A 21,081-nucleotide genomic window follows, 5' to 3' on the forward strand; every position below is an offset into this window, starting at 1 on the left:
CTGGGCTCGGACATCAATGCCCCAGGCCCATACTGGACACAGGGTGACCCTCGCATGGCTCAGAAATGGACTTGGCCCCAAAAGGAGTCCCTTGGGGAGTTGTGGGCAGAAGCCGCCCAAGGGGTAAAGAAAAGACGGGGGTGGGGCAGGAGGGCTGGGGATGTTAGAGGAGGGGGCAGCGGGACCTGGGCTGCAGGATTCCATCCCCTCCTCTAGACCATCTGGGGGGCTGGCTGCCCCCATCACACTCCCCTGAGGTCCCTACTGTAGACGCCCAGGCGCCTCTTTGTCCTGAGTGGGTGGGGTGGAACTGGCAAAAGCCAGCGGGGGTGGGGAGGGGCGGTACCTCCAGGAGCGGGGATAGCCTGGTGAGCAGGGCTTAGGGGACCCTCCCTCCCCAACTTCAGTTCAAGGCAGGCGACCCCAGTGCCCCAGTCGGCTAGGTCACCCGGCCACACACGCCGGGCCATCTCTGCTCACCCACGACACGCTTCCCAATCAGGACAATACAAAAATCTCTTTATTGCCCATTTTCTTAAAGTCATACGGACCGTGGGATAGAATGTGCAAAGCGGGCGACACATCAATCGGCCCAGACCTGGAGCCGGGAGCTGGGGCGGGCCGGCGGGGTCCCTGCCCCGGGGCTGGGGCCGGGAAGGGGGTCATGGAGAGAGGACCCCTAAGGTCAGAGGAGGGTTTCCGCTGTGCGGTCTCTTGAACACTGGGAGGGGTCTCGAGGACCCAGCCCGCCTTGGAAGAGGCTGCGGGGAGGACCCCAAGCTCCAGGTGGCCAGGCTCTGGGAGGGGCGTTCCTGAACTCGGGGCGGGGCACGCAGAGGGTCCTTCCTGAAATTGGCGCGCGGAATCAGAGGGGCCCCGACCTGAGACGCGTTAAACCTAGGCCGGAGATCACGCTTGGCCCCTCACTGCTCCTCTGGCCCATCGCCTCCCTGCGCCTGTTCGTAGGGACAGGGCCGGCGGTAGAGACCGGCTGGTTCCGGGCCGGGTCGTAGCCCGGCGGGCGGCGCCTCCTCCTCCGCGCAGTCCCCCCGGCCGCCGCCTCCGCAGCCGCCGCGCTCGCCCTCCGCGTCGCTCTCGTCCGAGTTGTCCTCCTCCAGGTAGCGGTAGCCGCGCACCTTGTGCTGGGGCCGCGGGATGCGGGGCTGGCGCGGGACCACGCCCCGCTGCAGCTTCTGCTCCATCCACAGGTACGAGGCGGCGGAGGCCACCAGCGTCACCAGCAGCACCGCCAGCTTAGCCTGGGCAAACAGCGGGGGATGCAGGGGACCCGCGGGCCGCCGGCCGCCGCCCTCCCGGCCCGGCCCCTCGCCCGGAGAGGCAGCTCAGCTGCAGTCCCTCCTCCTGGGGTCCAGCCAAGCTTTTTGGGTACCGTCCTGCCGGCAAGGCCCGAACCCCAGCTCTGTCCTTTATGGCCGGCCACCCTACTTCTCAGGGCCTCGGTTTCCCTTACTGTATTGATAATCCTTTTGCCTCCCGGGGTAGACGTGAACGGAGGCTTGGCCCACCTTAACAGGGCTTAAATTACTCTCTCCCTTACATGTGAGGACCATAAGTGACACTTGTTACAGGGTTTGACTGTAACAGGCAGTCAGAAATAATTTTACATCATAAGGCAGTACATTCACACATATTCACAGGCATACTCCCGGCTATTCCCTACGCTATTTCATTTAAAAAAAAAAAAAAGTTTGCCAGGGACTTCCCTGATAGTCCAGTGGCTGAGACTCTGTGCTCCCAATGCAAGAGGCCCAGGTTCAGTCCCTGGCCAGGCAACTAGATCCCACATGCTCCAACTAAGATCCTGTGTGCTGTGACTAAGACCCAGTGCAGTCAAATAAATAAAAAAAAAATTTTTGTTTTTAAAGTTGGCCAGGACCCTTGAGGGTCAAGGAGGGAGAGAGACTTTCAGCATCCAGCTCAGAGCCCAACATCTAGTTAACAGGTGACCGAACAGCCCACAAGGCAGCGGGGACGTGCCCACAAGGCTAGAGGGCAAACTATGAACCCTTTCAGACACAGGTAAACTGAGGCTGGCAGGAGATGAAGCAGTAAGTAACAAGCCAGTGGGCTTTGCCCAGGGTCTGGCTCTTGGACAGAGAATGCCTTTCAGGGTCTGTGAGGCCAGGGCGGGCACTCAAAAGTACCTGTTGTCTAGGGAGTCAAGTAGGGAGGGTCCTCACCTTCATGGGCAGGCCTGAGCCCAAGTAGACGGTGAAGATGGCCACAGCCTGCCACCAGTGATAGATGGTGAAGATGAAGTCTTGCCTCTCCTTGTCTTCATACAGGATTCCCAGGAGTGCTGCAGACAGGGCAGGGCAGAGAGGGGAGAGGAGCCAGGTGGGGCCCAGAGCTGCGGTTCTCCCTCTGGGGACCCCACATGCCCTGCGCTGGTCCCAGCCCTTGGCAAGAGCCCTTAGAAAGCTGTTGTAAACCGGTCCTGGCTTGCCCCCTAGTGGTTCATTATTGTTGGGTCACTCAGTCATCTCCCTCTCTGCGATCCCATGGACTGCAGCACTCCAGGCTTCCCTGTCCTTCACTATTTCTCGGAGTTTGCTGAAACTCATGTCCATTGAGTCAGTGATGCTAACTAACCATTTCATCCTCTGTTGACCCTTTCTCCCTTTGCCTTCAATCTTTCCCAGCATCAGGGACTTTTCCAGTGAGCCCCCTAATGGACACACCCTGGTTATTATTCTGGGATGCAATGGACCTGTTCTGGGGCAGAGACCTTGATATGTTTCCAGTGTTCTGAAAACTATGCCAAGGTGGACCCTGCCCCCTAGTATGAAATAACGCCTCCCCATTTTTTTTTTTTACATGGTTCCTAAGAGGTGTCCAATACTTTGGCCACCTGATGTGAAAAACTGACTCATTGGAAAAGACCCTGATGCTGGGAAAGATTGAAGGCGGGAGGAAAAGGGGACGACAGAGGATGAGATGGTTGGATGGCATCACTGACTCGATGGACATGAGTTTGAGTAAACTCCGGGAGTTGGTGATGGACAGGGAGGCCTAGCGTGCTGCAGCTCATGGGGTCGCAAAGAGTCAGACATGACTGAGTGACTGAACTGAACTGAACTGAAGGGGTGTCCACAGAGCCCCATACTCAGCTCACGGAACCACACAATGTCACCCTGGGTCCCATGCCTGCCCTGGGAGTCAACAGGATGTTCATGCAGGTGACTCCATACCTGCTTTGAGGGTGTCCACAGCCCCCATCTGTCCCTGCAGTGTCCACGGGACATCCCCCCCCAACAGTGTGCATAGGGATCCCACCTGCACCCACCAAGGCACAGTCCTCATGACGGCCCTCCAGAGTGTCCATCGACCCTAAGTCTGTCCCTGGGATGTCTGTGCTCCCCACAACTGCCCCGAGGAGCCACTGGATCCCCTGTCTAGCTACACAGGGCCCACGGCTGTACTCACTGCTGATCCCAGTCTTGTTGAGGGCACTGCCCACACCCCAGAGCACGGCTACTGTGTAGAGAATCCAGATGTGCTGCAGCGTCCGGGGCTTGGGGGCCCAGAAGAAGAGGCTGAGAGTGAGCAGCAGGTGCAGTCCAGCCCCAGCCACCAGGGGCACCGGCCGTGGCAGCCACGGCCCCAGCAGGCCCAGGGCCGAGGAGGCCGAGGCGCCCAGGCTATAAGCCACGAGGAGGTACGCCAGGCGTTCCAGCCCCACCGAGCACACACCGTAGCCCTAAAGGGGACGAGGGTGAGGTTGGTGGTCAGCTGGCCCAGGCTCTTTGACTCAGGTCAGGCCACATCCTGCCCTCTCAATGGCCACCACAGGGCCAACTTCCTCCAAAGCTTGTGGGAAGTTTCCTTAGGGATAGACCATGAGAAAATGCTTGGACAGTGGCCCCAGACACCAAGGTTGGAACCCGCATGGAACCAAACACTTTCTGGGCACGATTCCGTCTCAACTGGAAGTGAGTCATTAGACACTTCCCAGATGAGGAAGCAGGCTGGGAGAGGTGAAAGTAACTTTCCCAAGGTACACGGGGACTGGGGGAGAGAGGCAAAAGGAGAGGGGGAGGATATCTGGGCCTATGATTGTCCCTCGGTGTCTGCAGGGGTTTGGCTCCAGGACTCTCTGCGGATAGCCTCTGTAGATGCTCAGGTCTCTTCTATAGAATGGGGTAGTACTGTGGGCCCTCTGGATCTGCACATGCGGAGGGCCAACTGTACTTGTATTACACATACTTATAAATTCGAAATTTGAAAAGACCCTGATGCTGGGAAAGATTGAAGGCAGGAGGAGAAGGGGGACGACAGAGGATGAGATGGTTGGATGGCATCACTGACTCAATGGACATGAGTTTGGGTAAACTCCTGGAGTTGGCGATGGACAGGGAGGCCTGGCGTGCTACAGTCCATGAGGTCACAAAGAGTCAGACACCACTGAGCCACTGAACTGAACTGATCAATTCGAAACTTATTTGAAACTTATTCGAAACTTGTTTTTCCAAAATTCAAATGCCGTGGACTTTATCTGGCTTTACCCTCTGCAGGCTGCACTTACCAGCGCGAGACCAGTGCAGGCAAAGAGCACCTCGAAGCCGCTGTAGATGAAAAAGGGCACGAGGTGGCGCAGGCGGAAGTCGCGCACGTGCTTGAAGGGCAGCTGGAAGATGTTGCCCCAGCCCACGCTGCGCAGGTCGATCTCCTCCGTGGGCCGGTATGCGGCTCCGCACAGGCCCAGCACCTGCGGGCCAGGTGGTGAGGGAGGGGGCGGGCAGCTGGGAGCCCTGGCTCCGCCCCTTGAACTCGGCCCCGCCCCCGGCAAATCCCAGGACCTGCCTCCCGGCCCCGCCCCCAGGTTGAAGCCACACCTCGGACCCTCGCCCCGCCCCCCCACTCCCCCCACCCCCGGTTCCGCCCGGTGTCACAGCCAGTCCTCCAGCTCGACCGGGTCTCCAGCTCTACCCCGGATCTGGCCTGGACCCTCTCTCACTGGCCTCCGGTATTCCAACTCCTCTCAGTCCACAGGCATCGGCCACGCCTCCAAGCCTCAAGCCCAGCGCGTAGGCTCAGGTCCCCTCCCGAGGACTCAGCCCTGACTCCGGACTCAGACGAAGCCACCTCTCTCCCCGCCAGGGGCCCCAGACCCGACCCCGCCACACCCCCACCCCGGGCCGCACCAGCAGCATGGCCAGGAAGGCCACCGCCATGAGCACGCTCTCCACCACAATGAGGTTTCGGCTCCGCGGTAGCGTTCGCAGAACCGTCTTGTTGAAGCCGAGAAGGATGCCCTGGCTGTTAGTGCCTGAGAAACGGGAGGGTGGGGGGGTATCGTGAGGCAGGGAGCAGGGCACACTGGCAACTCAGCCATAAAGAAATGGGACCAAGCAGATGGGTGAGGGGAGTGTTAGAGGGGGTGGCTGAGGACCCGTGCCTGCAAAGGCAGGGTTCCTTTGGAAAGCACTTTGGAGGTGAGGGCCAAGGGGGCTGAAAATACCTCTCCCCAGGTTGCCAGCCCACCTCCCACCTCCATACATCTCCCTGCATTGAGGGTATACTTGATCCTGAGAGATTCCACAGGCAGCCTCAGCCCAGATGGCACCTCCTCTAGGCAGCCTTCCCTGATGCATCCTACCCTGACCCCAGGCTGAGTCAGATGTCCTAAGGACAAGGCCCTTTGCTTTTCCTGATCACCAGAGTTGTGACGGCACGCTCTCAGCTCTGGATCCTGTGAGCGAGGGCATCCTTTCTGCCCTTGAGGGCCCAGTGTCTGGCGGGTGACTCAGTGGGGGAGGCGAGCAGACCTTAGGGAACCCACCCCCCTGAGCACTAACCGCAATTCTGCACGTTGTATAGCGTGTGGTTCAGGTCATACAGGTAGTGGTTCAGGAAGTAGATCATGGGCAGCTGGGCACAGGCGAAGCTCAGCTGTGGGCAGAGGGTGGTGTGGGTCAGGTGTGGGGCACGGACCCAGGTGGAGAGCACAGGCACCATCTGGGAGGGGTCTGGGCACAGCCTTGGGAGGACAGGGACCCTCCCACCTCTGGGGGGCAGTCCGGTGGTGGGGGGTGCCCGTTGCAGGAGGACGTCCTCCTGGTCAGCACCATGGACAGTGAGGTAATGAGGTCTCTGTAACCAGAGGTAAGCAAGCAAGGGCTGGCCTAAGAAAGGGCAGTGGACTAGAGGGCTGGAAAGACTGTGGGATGGGCTGCAATATGTGATTCTGGGCCTGGAATAGCCTGCCCCCAGGGTCCCCAGGTATGGCACTCACGTGGAAGAAGCTGTAGAAGATGGCTTGGAACACCAGGAGGTAGGGTGCATGGGAGCCCCGCGGTGGGCGCTGCTGGGGGCCCTGCTCATCCTGCTCCTTGTAGTGGGAGTACTCATAGTATTTCTGGGCCATCCTGGACCACAAAGGAGAGAAGGCTTTCCCCAGCTCTACGTGAGCCAGATGCCTTACTTTCTGTACCCAGGCATATGTGCTACCTGGCCTGTGTCCCACCTATGGGGAAGCTGAGGCTCAGAGGGCAAATAAGGCTGGCCTAAAGTCCGCCAGCTGAGGTGGGCAGTACAGCTCTGTTAGGTTCCCGGTCTTCCACCCTGCTGTCCACCAGACTCACCTGGTGATGTAGTTGCCCATGGAGGCCCAAAGAGGCACAATGGCCATGCCCAGGGCCACGGCTGAGGGCACAAGCGTGTAGTAGCGCTCCCAGTAGTTGGTGGAGACAAAGAGGGCGTAGATGCCCACAGCCAGGAACATCATCCACTTGGTGCCAAAAAACCTGCAGGTGGTAGGAAGGATGCTGGCACCACGGGCTACCTAGGCAGCTGCGGCCCCAGACCACAGGGGCCACAACTCCGGGTCCCAGCTCCTGAGGCTGGGTGAGGTGGGGAGAGACCCCTGGCATTGGAATCGAGGGACCTGAACTAGAGTCTCAGAGATACGGACTTGCTGGTGGCCTCAGGTGAGCCCTGAGCCCTGTAACCACACGATGTAACGTGCGTCGTGCCCCAGCTGCGAGCTTCTCATGGCCACCGCAGGGACAGCGGAGATAAAGCGAGGAGAAGGTGTCAGGAGACAGTGGCCTGTGGACACAAGGCCCCTCCTCTACCCACGAACAGTGACTGCGGGACCCAAAGCGAACGTCTAAGGAACTTGTCCCAGGAAACTGGGTGGAGGAAAACTGAGGACCACGCAGAGAGCCCTAGCGCCACGTCCCCTCTGCACTTTGCCCTTTCAGTCCAGCATGGTCAGTTGGGAAATTTCCTCTTCACTGGCTCCTAGGACAACAGCCTCACTGGCTCTTGGAAAGTGTCACACTATGTTAGGAAGGGGTTGACAAATGACAGGATAAGGGCCCATTCAGAGTGTTGAGGCCAATCGGGTTAGAAACCACCCCTCTCATCTTGGGATTAGCTTTGTTTTGGTTTTTGTTTGTCTGTTTTGAGTATTTGTGCTCATTATTTCCTTTCTTTGTTTGAGTTTCCAGCAAGCTCAAAGTTCAGTGACTCTGGTTTTCTGATACAATTGCTTTCTCTTCTACAATAGGGTCCTGGTTCTTTTTTATTTTATTTTATTTTATTGGAGTATACTTGCTTGTGAAGAGATTAAGAAGAGGTGGCAAGAATACACAGAACTATACAAAAAAGGTCTTAATGACCTAGATAACCATGATCATGTGGTCACACACCTAGGATCAAAATAGTCAATCCTAAAGGAAGTCAACCCTGAGTATTCATTGAAAGGACTGATGCTGAAGCTCCAATACTTTGGCGACCTGATGTGAAAAAGTCGACTCATTGGAAAAGATCCTCATGCTGGGAAAGATTGAGGGCAAGAGGAGAAGGGGGTGGGCAACAGAGGATGAGATGGTTGGATGGCATCGCTGACCCAATGGACATGAGTTTGAGTAAGCTCCGGGAGTTGGTGATGGACAGGGAAGCCTGGCGTGCTGCAGTCCACAGGGTCACAAAGAATCGGACACGACTGAGAGACTGAGCTGAACTGAACTGCCATCTAATAAAGAGACATTCAGCCTCCCCTGATCTATTTGGGGAAGGGCACCGAAACTGCACTGTACATTTTGAAACTGCAAAAAGTAAAACTACTAACACTCATTGCTGGTGAGGCTGTGGTTTTAAACATAACACAGTCAGAGCTCAGGCAGGTGGTACAGTCCTTTGGAAAGTCCACCTGGGAGTATGGGGGTAGGGAAAGCATGGGGGTTCCAAGTCACTCTGCCTGGGTTCAGGCTTTCCAGTCTGCACTTCTGCCTGTGGGAATCGGTTCAATCTCTTGGCCTCCCTGTGTCTAAGATTAGAGCATCCACCTTGGATTGTAGGGAATGTGATATGCTTATAAAGTGCCCAGCACAAAGGAAATGAGGTCGCTGTGAATAACAGTGATAGGTTTCAAGAGCCATAAAGCCTTTTATATGCCTCTGACCTAGTCAGGGCAGGTCTGAAAATTTATCCTAGGAGGTTTTCTTCCTTCCTTCCTTTCTTTCTTTCTCAGCCTCTCTCTCTCCCTCACCCCCTCTCTCTCTTTAATTTTAAGACAAGGAAACAGCCCACAAGCTTGGGGGTGGGGCAGGGTTGCTCTTGTTCTGGAAAGACAGGGGAAGAGATCCAGTGTACACCCTGATCTCTGGGTCCCATCTGAACACAGACCTACCACCTGGTGGTTAGGTTCTTGTGGAGGGCCCGGCGATGGCCCCGGATGCCAGTAAGGCTCAGGTCTGGAGTAGACACCCCCAGGGCACCGGCCCAACCGTGGCCTTTGCAGTGAGCAATGTCCCTCAACACTGCCACCGCTGATGGGTCCTGGGGTGTGTCCCTGGGCTTTGCTAGCTGATCAGGTTCTTTCCAGAAACGCCACAGCCCTGACCTCATAAGCTCATTGTGGCTCCAGGCCACAAAGCAGGGCACGACAATGATGCCACGTGGGGTACGGGCAAGCTGAGGGAAGGAGCCAGAGCGAATTTCTCTTGCTTGAAACCCACAGTGTCCCAGGTCAAAGCTCTTGTTTCTTCCCCAAACCTGGGTTTCACCCCTTCTCTCTCACCCCTCCAGGTCAGCAAGGCCTCTCCCCAGCCCCCAGGAACACCAGGGCAGCTGGAGACCCCGGCGTCCAATAGCCCTTGCACCCCTTCAAGGTCGGAGTGTGGGCAGCCCAGCCCTGGCAGGGACGGTGGCCGGCGCACCTGATGAGCACCGGCGTGTAGAGCAGGGCCGCGATGGGCGTCACGTTGATGCCCATCAGCATCTTGCTGTCGATGTCGGGCAGCCCCATGTTGCCGTACTTCACCTCGCGGTAGGTCTCGTCATAATGCAGGATCAGCTGCATCTGCAAGAGGCCTGGGGGGCAGGGAGTGGGTATGGAGGGGGCCGCCTGGCTCTGGGGTCAACCCAGCAGAGGCGGGAACGCAAAGCCCAGCGGGGAGCTCCAGGCACCAAAGCGATCCCTAACTCCAATGCCCAGGAGAACAGCGGGGAGGCCCAGGTCCCACCGGGCAGTGGCAACGACGGCGACTTGAATCTAGACCCGCCCCCCCCCCCGCCCCTGCGTCGCTCTGCAAGACTTTCGGACCCCAGAGCCCCCATGCCCCCCGCCCCGAGGATGGCAGCAGATCCGCCCAGGGCCCCCAGAGCCCCCACCCCGGGACGCCCCCACTGAGGGGGCGCCACAGCTGCATCTGCACGGGCGCAGATCGAGAAGTGAAAGAGGAAGGGAGGCCGAGGTTTCTCTTTCCCTGAGAAACAGATCCGCAGATGGAGCCGGAGGAGGAAGGGGGAGCCTTGGGTCCCCGCGCGGAGCCCGTGGGCAGTGCCTCCTCGCTGGGCCCGGGGCCCAGCCCGCCCCCAGCGGGGCGCGCCGCCGGCCACCTACCCAGGTAGACGCCGTAGGTGAGCGTGCCGCCCGCGCTGGCCGCCAGCACGTTCTTGAGCACGCCGAGCCGCTTGCGGCGGTAGTAGCGACGCTCCTCCTCCTCCTCGTTGTAGTTGGGGTACGCGCCCACCAGCTCGTCCAGCTGCGGGGCACCACTGCCGCTCGCAAAGGCACATCCCGGCCGCTCCCGCGTCCAGCCCCGCTGCCCCCGCCCCCCGGGGCCGCATCCCTCTCCCGCCAGGGAGACCCAGGCCCTCCCGGCGCCCGCGCCCCGACGCCATCCGCGTCCCCGCTCACCGGGGCCTCGGGCCCGTCGGGGACTCCGAGCCGGTCCTCATCGCCCTGCGGCCCCGCGGCCCCCGCCACCGGGTAGAGCGGCGGCTCCGCCTCCATGGCCCGACCCGCGGGAGGACTCGCCCGGGAGTCCAGGCAGGGGGCCGACACTTCCTCCCGGCGCCGGGACCGGCCGCGCCCCGCCCCCGGGCCACCTCCTCCTCCGCTGGGGGAGGCCCTGCGCGGCTGAGGGCGTGCCTGGCGTGTGTGTGTGGGTGTGTGCGTGTGCGTGTGTGTGTGTGTGTGTCCGTGTCTGTCTGTTTCTAGGTCTCTGTGTCTGCGTGTCTCTGCGTGTAGGGGAGCACCCATGTGTCCCTCAGTGGCCTCAGGGATGGGAGGTGCTAGTTCAAATCCCCACTCTGCCACTTCCCTCTGTTGTGACTCTGGAGATTAACTCCACTTCTCTGTGCCTCAGCTTCCTCACCTGTAAACCAGGGATTGAAAAGCAGAGACATCACTGCCGACCAAGGGCTGTCTAGTCAAAGCTACGGCTTTTCCAGTAGTCCTGTATGGATGTGAGAGTTGGACTATAAAAAAGGCTGCTGAGCAGGGAAGAATTGATGCTTTGGAACTGTGGTGTTGGTGAAGACTCCTGAGAGTCCCTTGGACTGCAAGGAGATCCAACCAGTCCATCCTAAAGGAAATCGGTCCTGAATAGTCATTGGAAGGACTGGTGCTGAAGCTGAAGCCCCAATACTTTGGCCACCTGATGTGAAGAACTGACTCATTAGAAAAGACCCTGATGCTGGGAAAGACTGAAGGCAGGAGGAGTAGGGGATGACAGAGGATGAGATGGTTGCATGGCATCACTGACTCAATGGACATGAGTTTGATCAAGTTCCGGGAGTTGGTGAAAGACCAGGAAGCCTGGCGTGCTGCAATCCATGTGGTTGCAAAGAGTCCGACATGACTGAGCAACTGAACAACAAACCAGGGATACTCAGCTCAAAGGGTTCAAAGGGCTGTTTCGGGATTACTGGGTTAACGCAAAGCCTTAGGAAAGTGCCAGGCCCATAATAAGCTCCCCTCAGTCTTACCACTGTCACCCCTATCCCATCTCCAGGCCACATCTGCTGTGTTCGCAGGTCAGCAAAGAGCCCCCCAAGGATTTCCTGGTGGCTCAGTTGGGAAAGAATCTTCCTGCAATGCAGGAGACCAAGATTCAATCCTTGGGTCAGGAAGATCCCCTGGAATCTTGACAATGGCAAGGAAATGGCAACCCAGTCCAGTATTCTTGCCTGGAAAATTCCATGGACAGAGGAGCCTGGTGGGCTACTGTCCATGGGGTCTCAAAGAGTCGGACATGACTGAGTGACTAACACTTCACTTCAAAGAGTCCCCACAGCACCCAGGAGAGGCTCCCAACATGGGACTTGGCAGCCCACACCCACCTCCCACTCACCCTGAGCTTCCTTTTGCAGGGTCATTGGGAGACAGAGGTTGCGGGGATTGCTGGACTGCAGTGGGGTGACCACCCCCAGCACCACGATGCAGCAGGGTTCAGAGCCTCCTGCCCCCTTCTGACTGGACACTGGGTCTGGGGCTTCAGTGAGAGCCCAGGAAACTTCTGCTTTGCTGGAGGTGACACTCCACAGCTCTGGGTATCTGCATGGTTAGAAACACCTGGGGAACTTTTTAAAATATTGGTTCCAGGATAGTCTCTTCAACAGATGGTGTTGGGAAAACTGGATAACTACATGCTCAAAATGAAATTGGACCTCTCTCTGAAGGTACTCACAGAAATTAACTTGAAATGGATCAAAGACACTTTGTTGTTCAGTCACTCAGTCACATCTGACTGTTTGCTTCCCTGTCCATCACCATCTCCCAGAGTTTGCTCAAACTCATGTCTGTTGAGTAGATGATGCCATCCAACCATCTCATCCTCTGCCATCCTCTTCTCCTCTTGCCTTTAATCTTGCCCAGGATCAGGGTCTTTTCCAATGAGCTGACTCTTCACATCAGGTGCCCAAAGTACTGGAGTTTCAGCTTCAGCTCAGTCCTTCCAATGAATATTCGGGGTTAATTTCCTTTAGGATGGACTGGTTTGATTTCCTTGCTGTCCAAGGGACTCTCAAGAGTCTTCTCCAGCACCACAGTTCAAAGACATCAATTCTTTGGCTCTCGGCCTTGTTTATTGTCCAGCTCTCACATCCATACACAACTACTGGAAAAACCATAGCTTTAACTATATGGGTGTTTGTAGGCAAAGACACATAATACCTAATAACCTAATACCTAATAAAACTCCTAGAAGAAAATGTAGTAGCTCCTGAGAGTCATGTACACACTACTATATTCAAAATAGATAACCAACAAGGACCTACTGCATAGTACATGGAGCTCTATTTAATGTTATATGCCAGCCTGGATGGGAGTGAGGTTGGGGGAGAAAAGATACTGTGTAAGAATGGCTGAGTTGCTTAGTTGTTCACCAGAAACTACCACAACATTGTTAATCGGCTATATCCCTAATACAAAACAAAAAGTTTAAAACTTGAAAAAAAAACAAAACCAGTAGCTTCTCAATATGGGTCTTGCAATAATGTCTCAGTTATGACATCAAAAGCACAAACAACAAAAGAAAAAAAAATCAACAGGTAGGACTATATCAACTTAAAAGTTTCTATACCAGATGCAAAGAACTGACTCATTAGAAAAGACCCTGATGCTGGGAAAGAATGAAGGCAGGAGGAGAAGGGGACAACAGAGGATGAGATGGTTGGATGGCATCACCAACTCGATGGACAGGAGTTTGAGTAAGCTCTGGGAGTTGGTGATGGACAGGGAAGGCTGGTGTGCTGCAGTCCATGGGGTTGCAAAGAGTCGGACACGACTGAATGACTGAACTGAACTTAACACTGCAAAAGAAACAATTAAAATAAAAAGGCACCCTTAGGACTACCTTGGTGATCCAGTGGTTAAGAATCCTCCTGCCAAAAAAAAAAAAAGAATCCTCCTGCCGATGCAGGGGACACAGTCTTGATCCCTGGTCCAGGAAGATTCCATGTGCTGAGGGGGCAGCTAAGCCTGAGCACCGGCACTGCTGAAATCTGTGCTTGCGTGCTCTGGAGCCCGTGCCCCGAAATAAGAGACGCCACCACAAGGAGAGGCCTTCCCTGGAGGCTCAGCTGGTAAAGAGTCTGCCCGCGATGCGGGAGACCCGCGTTCGATCGCTGGTCGGGAAGATCCCCTGGAGAAGGGAAAGGCTACCCGTTCCAGTATTCTGGCCTGGAAAATTCCACGGACTGTGTAGTCCATGGGGTCGCAAAGAGTCGGATGCAACTGAGCGACTTTCACTTTCACCACAAGCCGAGGCCTGTGCGCTACAACTGGAGAGTGACTCCCACCCGCTGCAACTAGAGAAAGCCCAGGCACAGCAACAAGGGCCCAGCGCAGCCAAAAAATAAATTAATGATAAAAAGGCAGCCTATGGCATGTGGGAGAATTATTTCAAGGATTGCATCTGATAAGGGGTTCATATCCATAATTCATAAAGAACTCATACAACTCAATAACAGCAACAACAAAAACCGCTTTAAAACTGGGTAGGGGAGACTTCCCTGGCAGTCCAGTGGTTAAGACTCCATGCTTCGAATGCAGAGGGTGCAGGTCCAATCCCTGTTCGGGGAACTAAGATCCTATATGCCTTGAGGCCAAAAAAAAAAAAAAGAGAACAGGAGCTAAATGGCCTTTTTTTTTTTTCCTGAAGAAGACATACAAATGGCCAACAGCACACAAAAGTGCTCCATAGACGAGTATCACCTGCCACATCAGTAAATAAAGGATGTTGCTGCCCTCAATCACTGCGGCGGCCCCGGACTCTGCTCCCCGAGGAGACTCAGGATGGAGAAAAGGATGCTGGCCCTAGATAGTTCAGGTGCGAATCAAAGGAATGATTTCACTAAGCCTGGATTCTTGCTTCCCATACCTAGAAAAGCACTAAATTCATTAACTTTGGCATGTCTGATTTTCTTTCATTATTGTAACAGTAATATTTTGATGTTCCCACTATGTGGTTTTTGTCGCATAACCTCCTATATATCCTAGCTCCTACCTGACCTCTTCAGAGCATTTCCTCAGAGCTTATTTGAGAGGCTGCCTCCAAGGCTTAAGTCCTCAGCAGGTCTGTTGAATAAAACATGCTTCAACTTTGAGGTTGTACATTTTTTCATCAACAGCAGAGCATCACCAATCATCAGGGAAATGCAAATCAAAACCACAAGCTAAGATATCACCTCACACGTGTAAGAACGGCTATCATCCAGAGATGACCAGTGCTGGAGAGGATGTGGAGAAAAGAGAACATCTGTACCCTGTTGGTGGGAATGTAAACGGGCCCAGCCATTGTGGAGAACAGTCTGGAGATTCCACAAAAAATTTAAAACAGAACCACCGTATGATCCAACAATCCCACTTCTGGCTACTTATCCAAAGAAAACGAAAACAGAACATCAGAGAGATACCTGTGCTCCCATGTGACTGCAGCTTTATTCAGAACAGTCGAGATATGAAAACAACCTGTGTCCACCAGTGGATGAGTGTGGATAAAGATGCAATAGACACATACAATGGAATACTATTCCATCATGAGAAAAAAAGAGAATCTTGCCACTTGTGACAACTTGGATGGATCCTCAGGTTATGCTAAGTGAGATAAGTCAAAGAAGTATGATGTCTCTTCTACGTAAAATCTTAAAAAAAAAAAAATCTGAGAAAACAGAGTGGGATGGTGGATAGCAAAGGCAGGTGATGGGGTATGGGAGAAATGTTGAAGGAACACACTTACAGCTAGCAGATAAATAAAGCCTGGGGACCTAATACACTGTACAAGGACTACACACAACAAAACTGTATTATAAATATTAAGCCTACTGAGAGAATAGATCTCAGTTGTTCCGCCACTAGAAGAAATTTTGTTGTTGTTATTCAGTCGCTAAGTGGTGTCCAACTCTTTGTGTCCCCATGGACTGCAGTGCACCAGGCTTCCCTGTCCTTCACTGCCTCCCAGAGTTTGCTCAGATTCATGTCCATCGAGTCGGTGATGCCATCCAACCATCTCATCCTCTGTCGCCCCCTTCTCCTCCTGCCCTCAATCTTGCCCAGCATCAGGGTCTTTTCCAATGAGTCAGCTCTTTGCATCAGGTGCCCAAAGTACTGGAGCCTCAGCTTCAGCGTCAGTCCTTCTAATAGGTATTAAGGTTTGATGTACTTTGGATTGACTGATTTGATCTCTTTGCAGTTCAAGCGACTCTCAAGCGTCTTCTCCAGCACTGGAATTCTCCAGTGCACAGCCTTCTTTATGGTCCAGCTCTCCCATCCGTACATGACCACTGGAAAAACAATAGTTTTGACTACATGGACCTTTGTCAGCTCCTAGGAGTGCACCCTCCTAAAGCCACATCAGAAAGGGGGCCCTTGGACTGGGTGGAGACTAGCATCTGTAGTCTGTTAATGACCTTCCTGTCTGCTGCCTTCTGCACTTGAAGCAATTAAGGAAAGAAATCACTCAGCCAAGTGTACCAGACTCCTCCACTCCTTGGACAGAGAACTGAAAATCCCAGACAAGCCAGGGCGGAAGGGTGGGGCACAGGCCCTCTCACCCTGCAGGGGGATCCCCAGGGTGCCCGGTCTTCTCTGGGTGTTCGTGTGGGAAGTCCCTTTGCCTCATTTCCTCTCACCCCAATATTTCCTCCCTTGGAAAACAGGCGTACGTGAAAAAAGGCTTCCGCCGACTGAAAACTGGGTGCAGGGGGGCGAGCTGGTGGCCAGGGGAAGAGAGGAGTTTTAGAGACTGGAGCAGAACTTTGGGGGTGAGAGTGTGACAGCTGTGGATGAAAATAATCAATAAACAACCCATAATAGGAATAAAAAAGGGTTTTATTTGAGCCAAACTGAGGACTATAGCCCCGAAGAGAACCTCTCAGGCTATTCTGAGGAACTGCTCCAGAGAAACAGGGTTTTCAGCATAATTTTATGTCTTGTCAGAACACAGAATGTCAAACAAGTCAGGGAGATGTTCCTTCAAGGTTTCACAGAAAACAAATCAGGGTGAATACAGTGAGTCAGTATGGTCTTGGCGCCTGGGAACGGAGTCTTATCACCAAAGGAGTTACCAGCATGGACGTCCCAGGAAGAGAGGCATATCATCTTTATCTTTAACGTGGATATTCTTCTGGTCAATGCCTCCTTTTGTTTAACGATTGAAGAAGCAAATGCACAGTATTTGTCTCATAGGCCACAAGCAGGCTGTTCTAGTTAGCATCAAGTTCAAGTTAATTCATGGACAAGGCAGAATGGGCTCCCTAAACCTCAGTATGTGAGCATTTCTTCTATCACACCCATGGAAAGAGAAGGGCAGTGCCCCAGACCCAGTGGCTCTTAGAGAGAGGCCGGATAGGGGAGCTATTTAGTTGTCACTGTGTTGGAAAGAGGACAAGCCCAAAGAATTCCTATAACGGGACAAAGGGAAGAAGGGGTGACCTCTGAAGGGGCCAGGAAGCTCCAAGATGCAGTCTCTGGAAGCTCCCTCCAGCTGAGAGCTCACCATCCACATTTTGAGGTTTCACAGAAAACAAATCAGGGTGAATACAGTGAGTCAGTACGGTCTTAAATACCAGGTGGCCCGGTATTTACCCACAGTGGATGCATGTCCTCCAAGAAAGGGTAAAGGTCACCTGGCTGGGCTTGTGTGCTCATGGGCAGACACCCTTGGGCTGTGAATCTCTCACAAGGAGGGACCCCCAAGATGTAATCAGATGGAGTGTATTTTATGAACCAGCCAGAAAGCAAAGAGAAGGTAGGAGGAGATCAGGGATGTTGCTCTAGGAAGTGGGTGGTTTGCCTGTACAAGTGGGTCCCTCCGCGTCTGTGCTGAGCACCACCGGAAGCTACTTCTTCTTTTATTTATTTATTTATTTATTTATTTTTCTGGCCTTGCGGCACAGCATGTGGGATCTCAGTTCCCCAACCAGGGATCACACCCACACCGCCTGTGTTGGCAGCACAGTCTTAACCACTGTTCTGCCAGGAAAGTCCCTGGCATCACTTCTCAGATGCTGGCTTTCTACAATATTGCTTGCTTTATGTGGGATCTTGGTCCATGCCTAAGAAGCAGGTTACTGTACAGTGTAGGGTCCCAGAAATATTTAATTAGGTCTTAGAGTCCTTGTTACACGTGGACTCCTTCTGTGATTTTGCTAGCTTTTACTTTTGAATTACTTTCTTAAAATCGATTCATTTTAGAACATTTTGGGGAGGAGGGGTCATGGTAGCTCATTTCCAAATCTGACTTTACGGTACCCACTGGTTAATGACACTATCTTAATCCTATCAGGCTTCCCTAGTGGCTCAGTGGTACAGTATCTGCCTGCCAAGTAAGAGACGTTGGTTCAATCCCTGGTCTAGGAAGATCCCCTGGAGAAGGAAATGGCAGCCCACTCCAGGATTCTTTTTTTTTTTTTTTTTAGGAAAAAAATGGTTTTGTACATGGGAAGAAACAATATAAATTCAAAACTTACAGATAAGGGTTAGCTCTATCACTCATCTCTTTAAAAAGTTTATACGAATATCCAGTCAACACCAACAGGGTTATCTCCCTTGAAATGTTATCTATACGGATTTCCAAGTAGACCACAGGGCTGTATACTGTCTTGAAATGTCCTCAGAAGGCTCTGTCATTGATCAGGTAACAGAGTAAAAACCCCAGAGTCCTTTCTTTCAAATGGAAGAGGGAGAGACAGGGATAGAAGAAACTATCCAAACTTCGTCTTCTTTCCTTGTGGCTTGTGGTCTCCTCCTCTGCCTCCTCGGAAGCCTCCTCGCCCTCCAAAGCCTCCCCGGCCTCTGCCACCAAATCCACCTCTGCCTCCTCCTCGACCACCAAAGCCACCTTCACCCTTAGGTTTGGCCCAGTCTAAAGTGACTTTGTTTCCATCGATTTCACCATCTTCCATGGCCTCCTTGGCAGCTTTGGCATCTTCCTCACTATTGAAGTCTACAAAACCAAACCCTTTGGAGGATCCAGTCTCCCGGTCAGTGACTATCCTTGCTCGGTCAGTGACTATCCTTGCTCGAACAGAGCCATCAAACGACTCCTTTAACGTCTCTTCTGTGGTATCCTCAGAGAAACCTTTGACAAACAGAGTTTCGGATGGCTGGCTTCTTGCATTAGGTGATCCCCTGGTCCTCGCAACTCCAGTCTGATGGCTCTGCCCTCAGTTTCCCTTTTATTACATGAATTTAAAGCTTCTTTAGCATCTTCAAATGAAGCAAATTCTATGAATGCATACCCTTTAGATTTGCCATTTTGGTTCTGGGGCACCTTGATATGAGTTGCCTTCTCAAAAACTTCCTGAAGAGTTTCTTCCGTTGCACTATAGGAGAGGTTGCTTAAAACCAGGGTTTTTGATTCACCACTCCAAGTGCTATTCTTTCCCCCTCTATGGTCTTGACTTTGACCTTTCTCTCCGGTGTAGTACAGAGAAATGGGTCGCCCATCTATCTCTGTTCCCGGCTTTTCTTCCAAGGTTTTTTCTGCATCAGCTTCTGTCTTAAATTCAATATAAGCAATCCCTTTACTCTTTCCATCCTTGCTGACTAATCTGATCTCCACAGCATCTTCAAACACTTCTTTTAATTCATCCTGAGTAACTTTGTAAGGCAGATTTTTAGCCAAAAGTGTTCTTGCATCTCGATCTTTCTTACTGTCTTTTCCCTTTGGTTTTTCTAGTTTAATTTCATTGCCAAAGACTTTTAAAGCAGTGAGTTCCAAGGCTTTTTCCAGGTCTTCGGCAGATTCAAAATCCACAGAGCCAAACTTCCTAGACACACCAATTCTGACAACGACAACAGCAAGATTATTTTTAGCAAAAAGATCACTGATATCTGTTTTCAATTCAGGAGCAGATTTATTGAAGTTCAGGTTTCCAACAAAGAGATTGAAAGATGTAGTTGGTTCTGTGCCTTCCGCTTTTTGTTTCTTGGCTTCAGGAGCTGCTTTTTGTTTGGCCATTTCCTTCTTTCGTTTTCCAGGTGCTTCTTTGACAGGCTCTTCTTCCTCTTCCTCCTCTTCTTCCTCCTCCTCATCCTCTTCTTCCTCCTCGTCATCGTCCTCCTCTTCATCATCGTCATCCTCTTCCTCCTCCTCTTCATCATCATCGTCCTCTTCATCTTCATCTTCAGCAGCGCTCTTGGCCTTCACAGGAACAGCTTTTACTGGAGCTTTCTTTCCTTTGGCTGGTACAATCTCCATAGGTTCTTCTTCAGAGTCATATTCATCCTGCTCCTCCTCCTCCTCCTCCTCCTCCTCCTCGTCATCCTCATCATCTGTGGCAGGAGCAGCACCAAAAGCAGCAGCTGCCTTCCTCACTGCTGGTTCATCCTCCTCTTCATCTTCATCGTCTTCCTCTTCACTGTCATCTTCTTCATCACTGTCTTCCTTCTTGGCATTCTTGCTGTTCTTTGCTCCCTTGCCTGAGGCAGCTGCTCCCTTCTTACCAGAGGTTGCTACCAATGCTTTGCCTGGGGTGGCTCCCTTTTTGCCAGGTGTTACCACTGCTTTGGCAGGTGTAACTGTCTTCTTGTCTGGCATAGCTGCTGCCTTTTTGCCAGGGGTGACAACTGCTTTCTTTGCCGGTGTGGCAACTGCAACCTTTTTTGTTGGGGAAACCATCATCTTCTTTGCTGGAGTCGTGGTAGCCTTCTTGCCTTTTTTCTGAGGGATAACAACCTCTTCTCCACTGCTCTCATCGTCTTCATCTTCTGACATTTCCTCATCTTCACTATCTTCTTCTACCTCCTTTGGGGGAGGAGCCATTTTCTTGGAGTCACCTTGATTTTTACCGGCCTGCCGAAGCTCTTCACTTCGCTACCAAGCAGCTAAAAGACGCGAGACCTCCCAGCTAATCGCGCGAGACTTCCCACAGCATGGCGCCCTCGAACGCGCCCGCGACGGCGCGCAGGCCCTCCTCCTGGCGGCGCAGCGCGCGCGCTCCTCGGAAAACAGGCCTTGACCACTCCAGGATTCTTACCTGGGAAAACCCATGGACAGAGGAGCCTGGTGGGCTGCAGCCCGTGGGGTCCCAAAGAGTCAGACATGACTTAGTGACTGAACAACAACTTAATCCTATTAAAAGCAAAAAGAAAATATATTTACACCTAAATAACAAAAAATCAATTACTTTTTTAAAAAACACTGACATAAAGAGTACAAATTCAAATGTCCCAAGTTGTGCGTGCATGCATGCTAAGTCGCTTGGTTATGTCCATTTCTTTGTGACCCCATGGATTGTAGCCCACCCGTCTCCTCTGTCCATGGAATTCTCCAGGCAAGAATACTGGAGTGGGTCGGCATGCCCTCCTCCAGGGGACTTTCCCGACCCAGGGATGGAACCCTAGTCTCCTTTGGCTCCTGCATCGCAGGTGGATTCTTTACCGTTGAGCCATTTGGGAAGGTCCAATTTTTTCTGTACTAGGTTCTATTTTTGTTCTCATTTGAAAATAATAGATGCTCCTCACAGAAAAGCAAACAGGAGACATACACATTATTCCTGATTCAAACACCTTGAAACAGCTCCAGAGGCCTTGTGAAGTGTCACCCCTACACTGAATCCAAAAGAGCACTCAGGTCCACTGCTAATTCCCCTAACACTGCTTCTGTGGCCTTGAGGCAGATTTTTGCCATTTTTTTGAAACTAAAAAACATGGGAGGACTTCCCTAGGGGTTCAGTGGTTAGGACTCCACACTTCCAGTGGAGGGGGGCCGGGTTGGATCCCTGGTCAGGGAACTAGCTCTTACATGCCTCGACAAAGATTGAAGATCTTCCCACACTGCAACTAAGACCCTGTGCAGCCAACAAAATTGATTAAAATAG

At 52.9% G+C, this 21,081-nt stretch overlaps 2 protein-coding genes across 2 annotated transcripts; both read right to left on the reverse strand.

Annotated features, from left to right (window-relative positions):
- Positions 1-498: 498 nt before the first annotated feature.
- UNC93B1 (unc-93 homolog B1, TLR signaling regulator) lies at positions 499-10,356 on the reverse strand. The gene is made up of 11 exons (XM_043452340.1): positions 10,172-10,356; positions 9,875-10,016; positions 9,189-9,342; positions 6,606-6,767; positions 6,257-6,389; positions 5,820-5,913; positions 5,166-5,290; positions 4,547-4,729; positions 3,448-3,721; positions 2,202-2,320; positions 499-1,259 (listed from the first exon to the last, which is right to left on the reverse strand). The coding sequence occupies exons 1-11, from the start codon at positions 10,265-10,267 to the stop codon at positions 924-926; spliced, it is 1,818 nt and encodes a 605-aa protein (XP_043308275.1). The 5' UTR covers positions 10,268-10,356; the 3' UTR covers positions 499-923.
- A 6,267-nt stretch (positions 10,357-16,623) lies between these two features.
- On the reverse strand, positions 16,624-20,060 carry LOC122430751 (nucleolin-like). Its single transcript, XM_043451570.1, has 2 exons — positions 19,452-20,060; positions 16,624-16,659 (listed from the first exon to the last, which is right to left on the reverse strand). Exons 1-2 carry the CDS (start codon positions 20,022-20,024, stop codon positions 16,624-16,626), a joined length of 609 nt encoding a protein of 202 aa, XP_043307505.1. The 5' UTR covers positions 20,025-20,060.
- Positions 20,061-21,081: the final 1,021 nt, after the last annotated feature.

The sequence above is a fragment of the Cervus canadensis genome, chromosome 29 (assembly GCF_019320065.1).
Source record: "Cervus canadensis isolate Bull #8, Minnesota chromosome 29, ASM1932006v1, whole genome shotgun sequence".
Classification (NCBI taxonomy): Eukaryota; Metazoa; Chordata; class Mammalia; order Artiodactyla; family Cervidae; genus Cervus; species Cervus canadensis.

Excerpts from the sequence above, each read along its gene's own strand:
- UNC93B1 (XM_043452340.1), bottom strand. The coding sequence starts at position 10,267 with ATGGAGGCGGAGCCGCCGCTCTACCCGGTGGCGGGGGCCGCGGGGCCG. Across the intron at positions 3,722-4,546 it reads CCTGCACTGGTCTCGCGCTG|GGCTACGGTGTGTGCTCGGT; the intron begins GTAAGTGCAGCC and ends CGTCCCCTTTAG. Across the intron at positions 2,321-3,447 it reads CAACAAGACTGGGATCAGCA|CACTCCTGGGAATCCTGTAT; the intron begins GTGAGTACAGCC and ends CCCTGTCTGCAG.
- LOC122430751 (XM_043451570.1), bottom strand. The coding sequence starts at position 20,024 with ATGGCTCCTCCCCCAAAGGAGGTAGAAGAAGATAGTGAAGATGAGGAA. Across the intron at positions 16,660-19,451 it reads AAGAAGAACCTATGGAGATT|GAATTCTTTGGGCTTGTCCT; the intron begins GTACCAGCCAAA and ends GTCCCGTTATAG.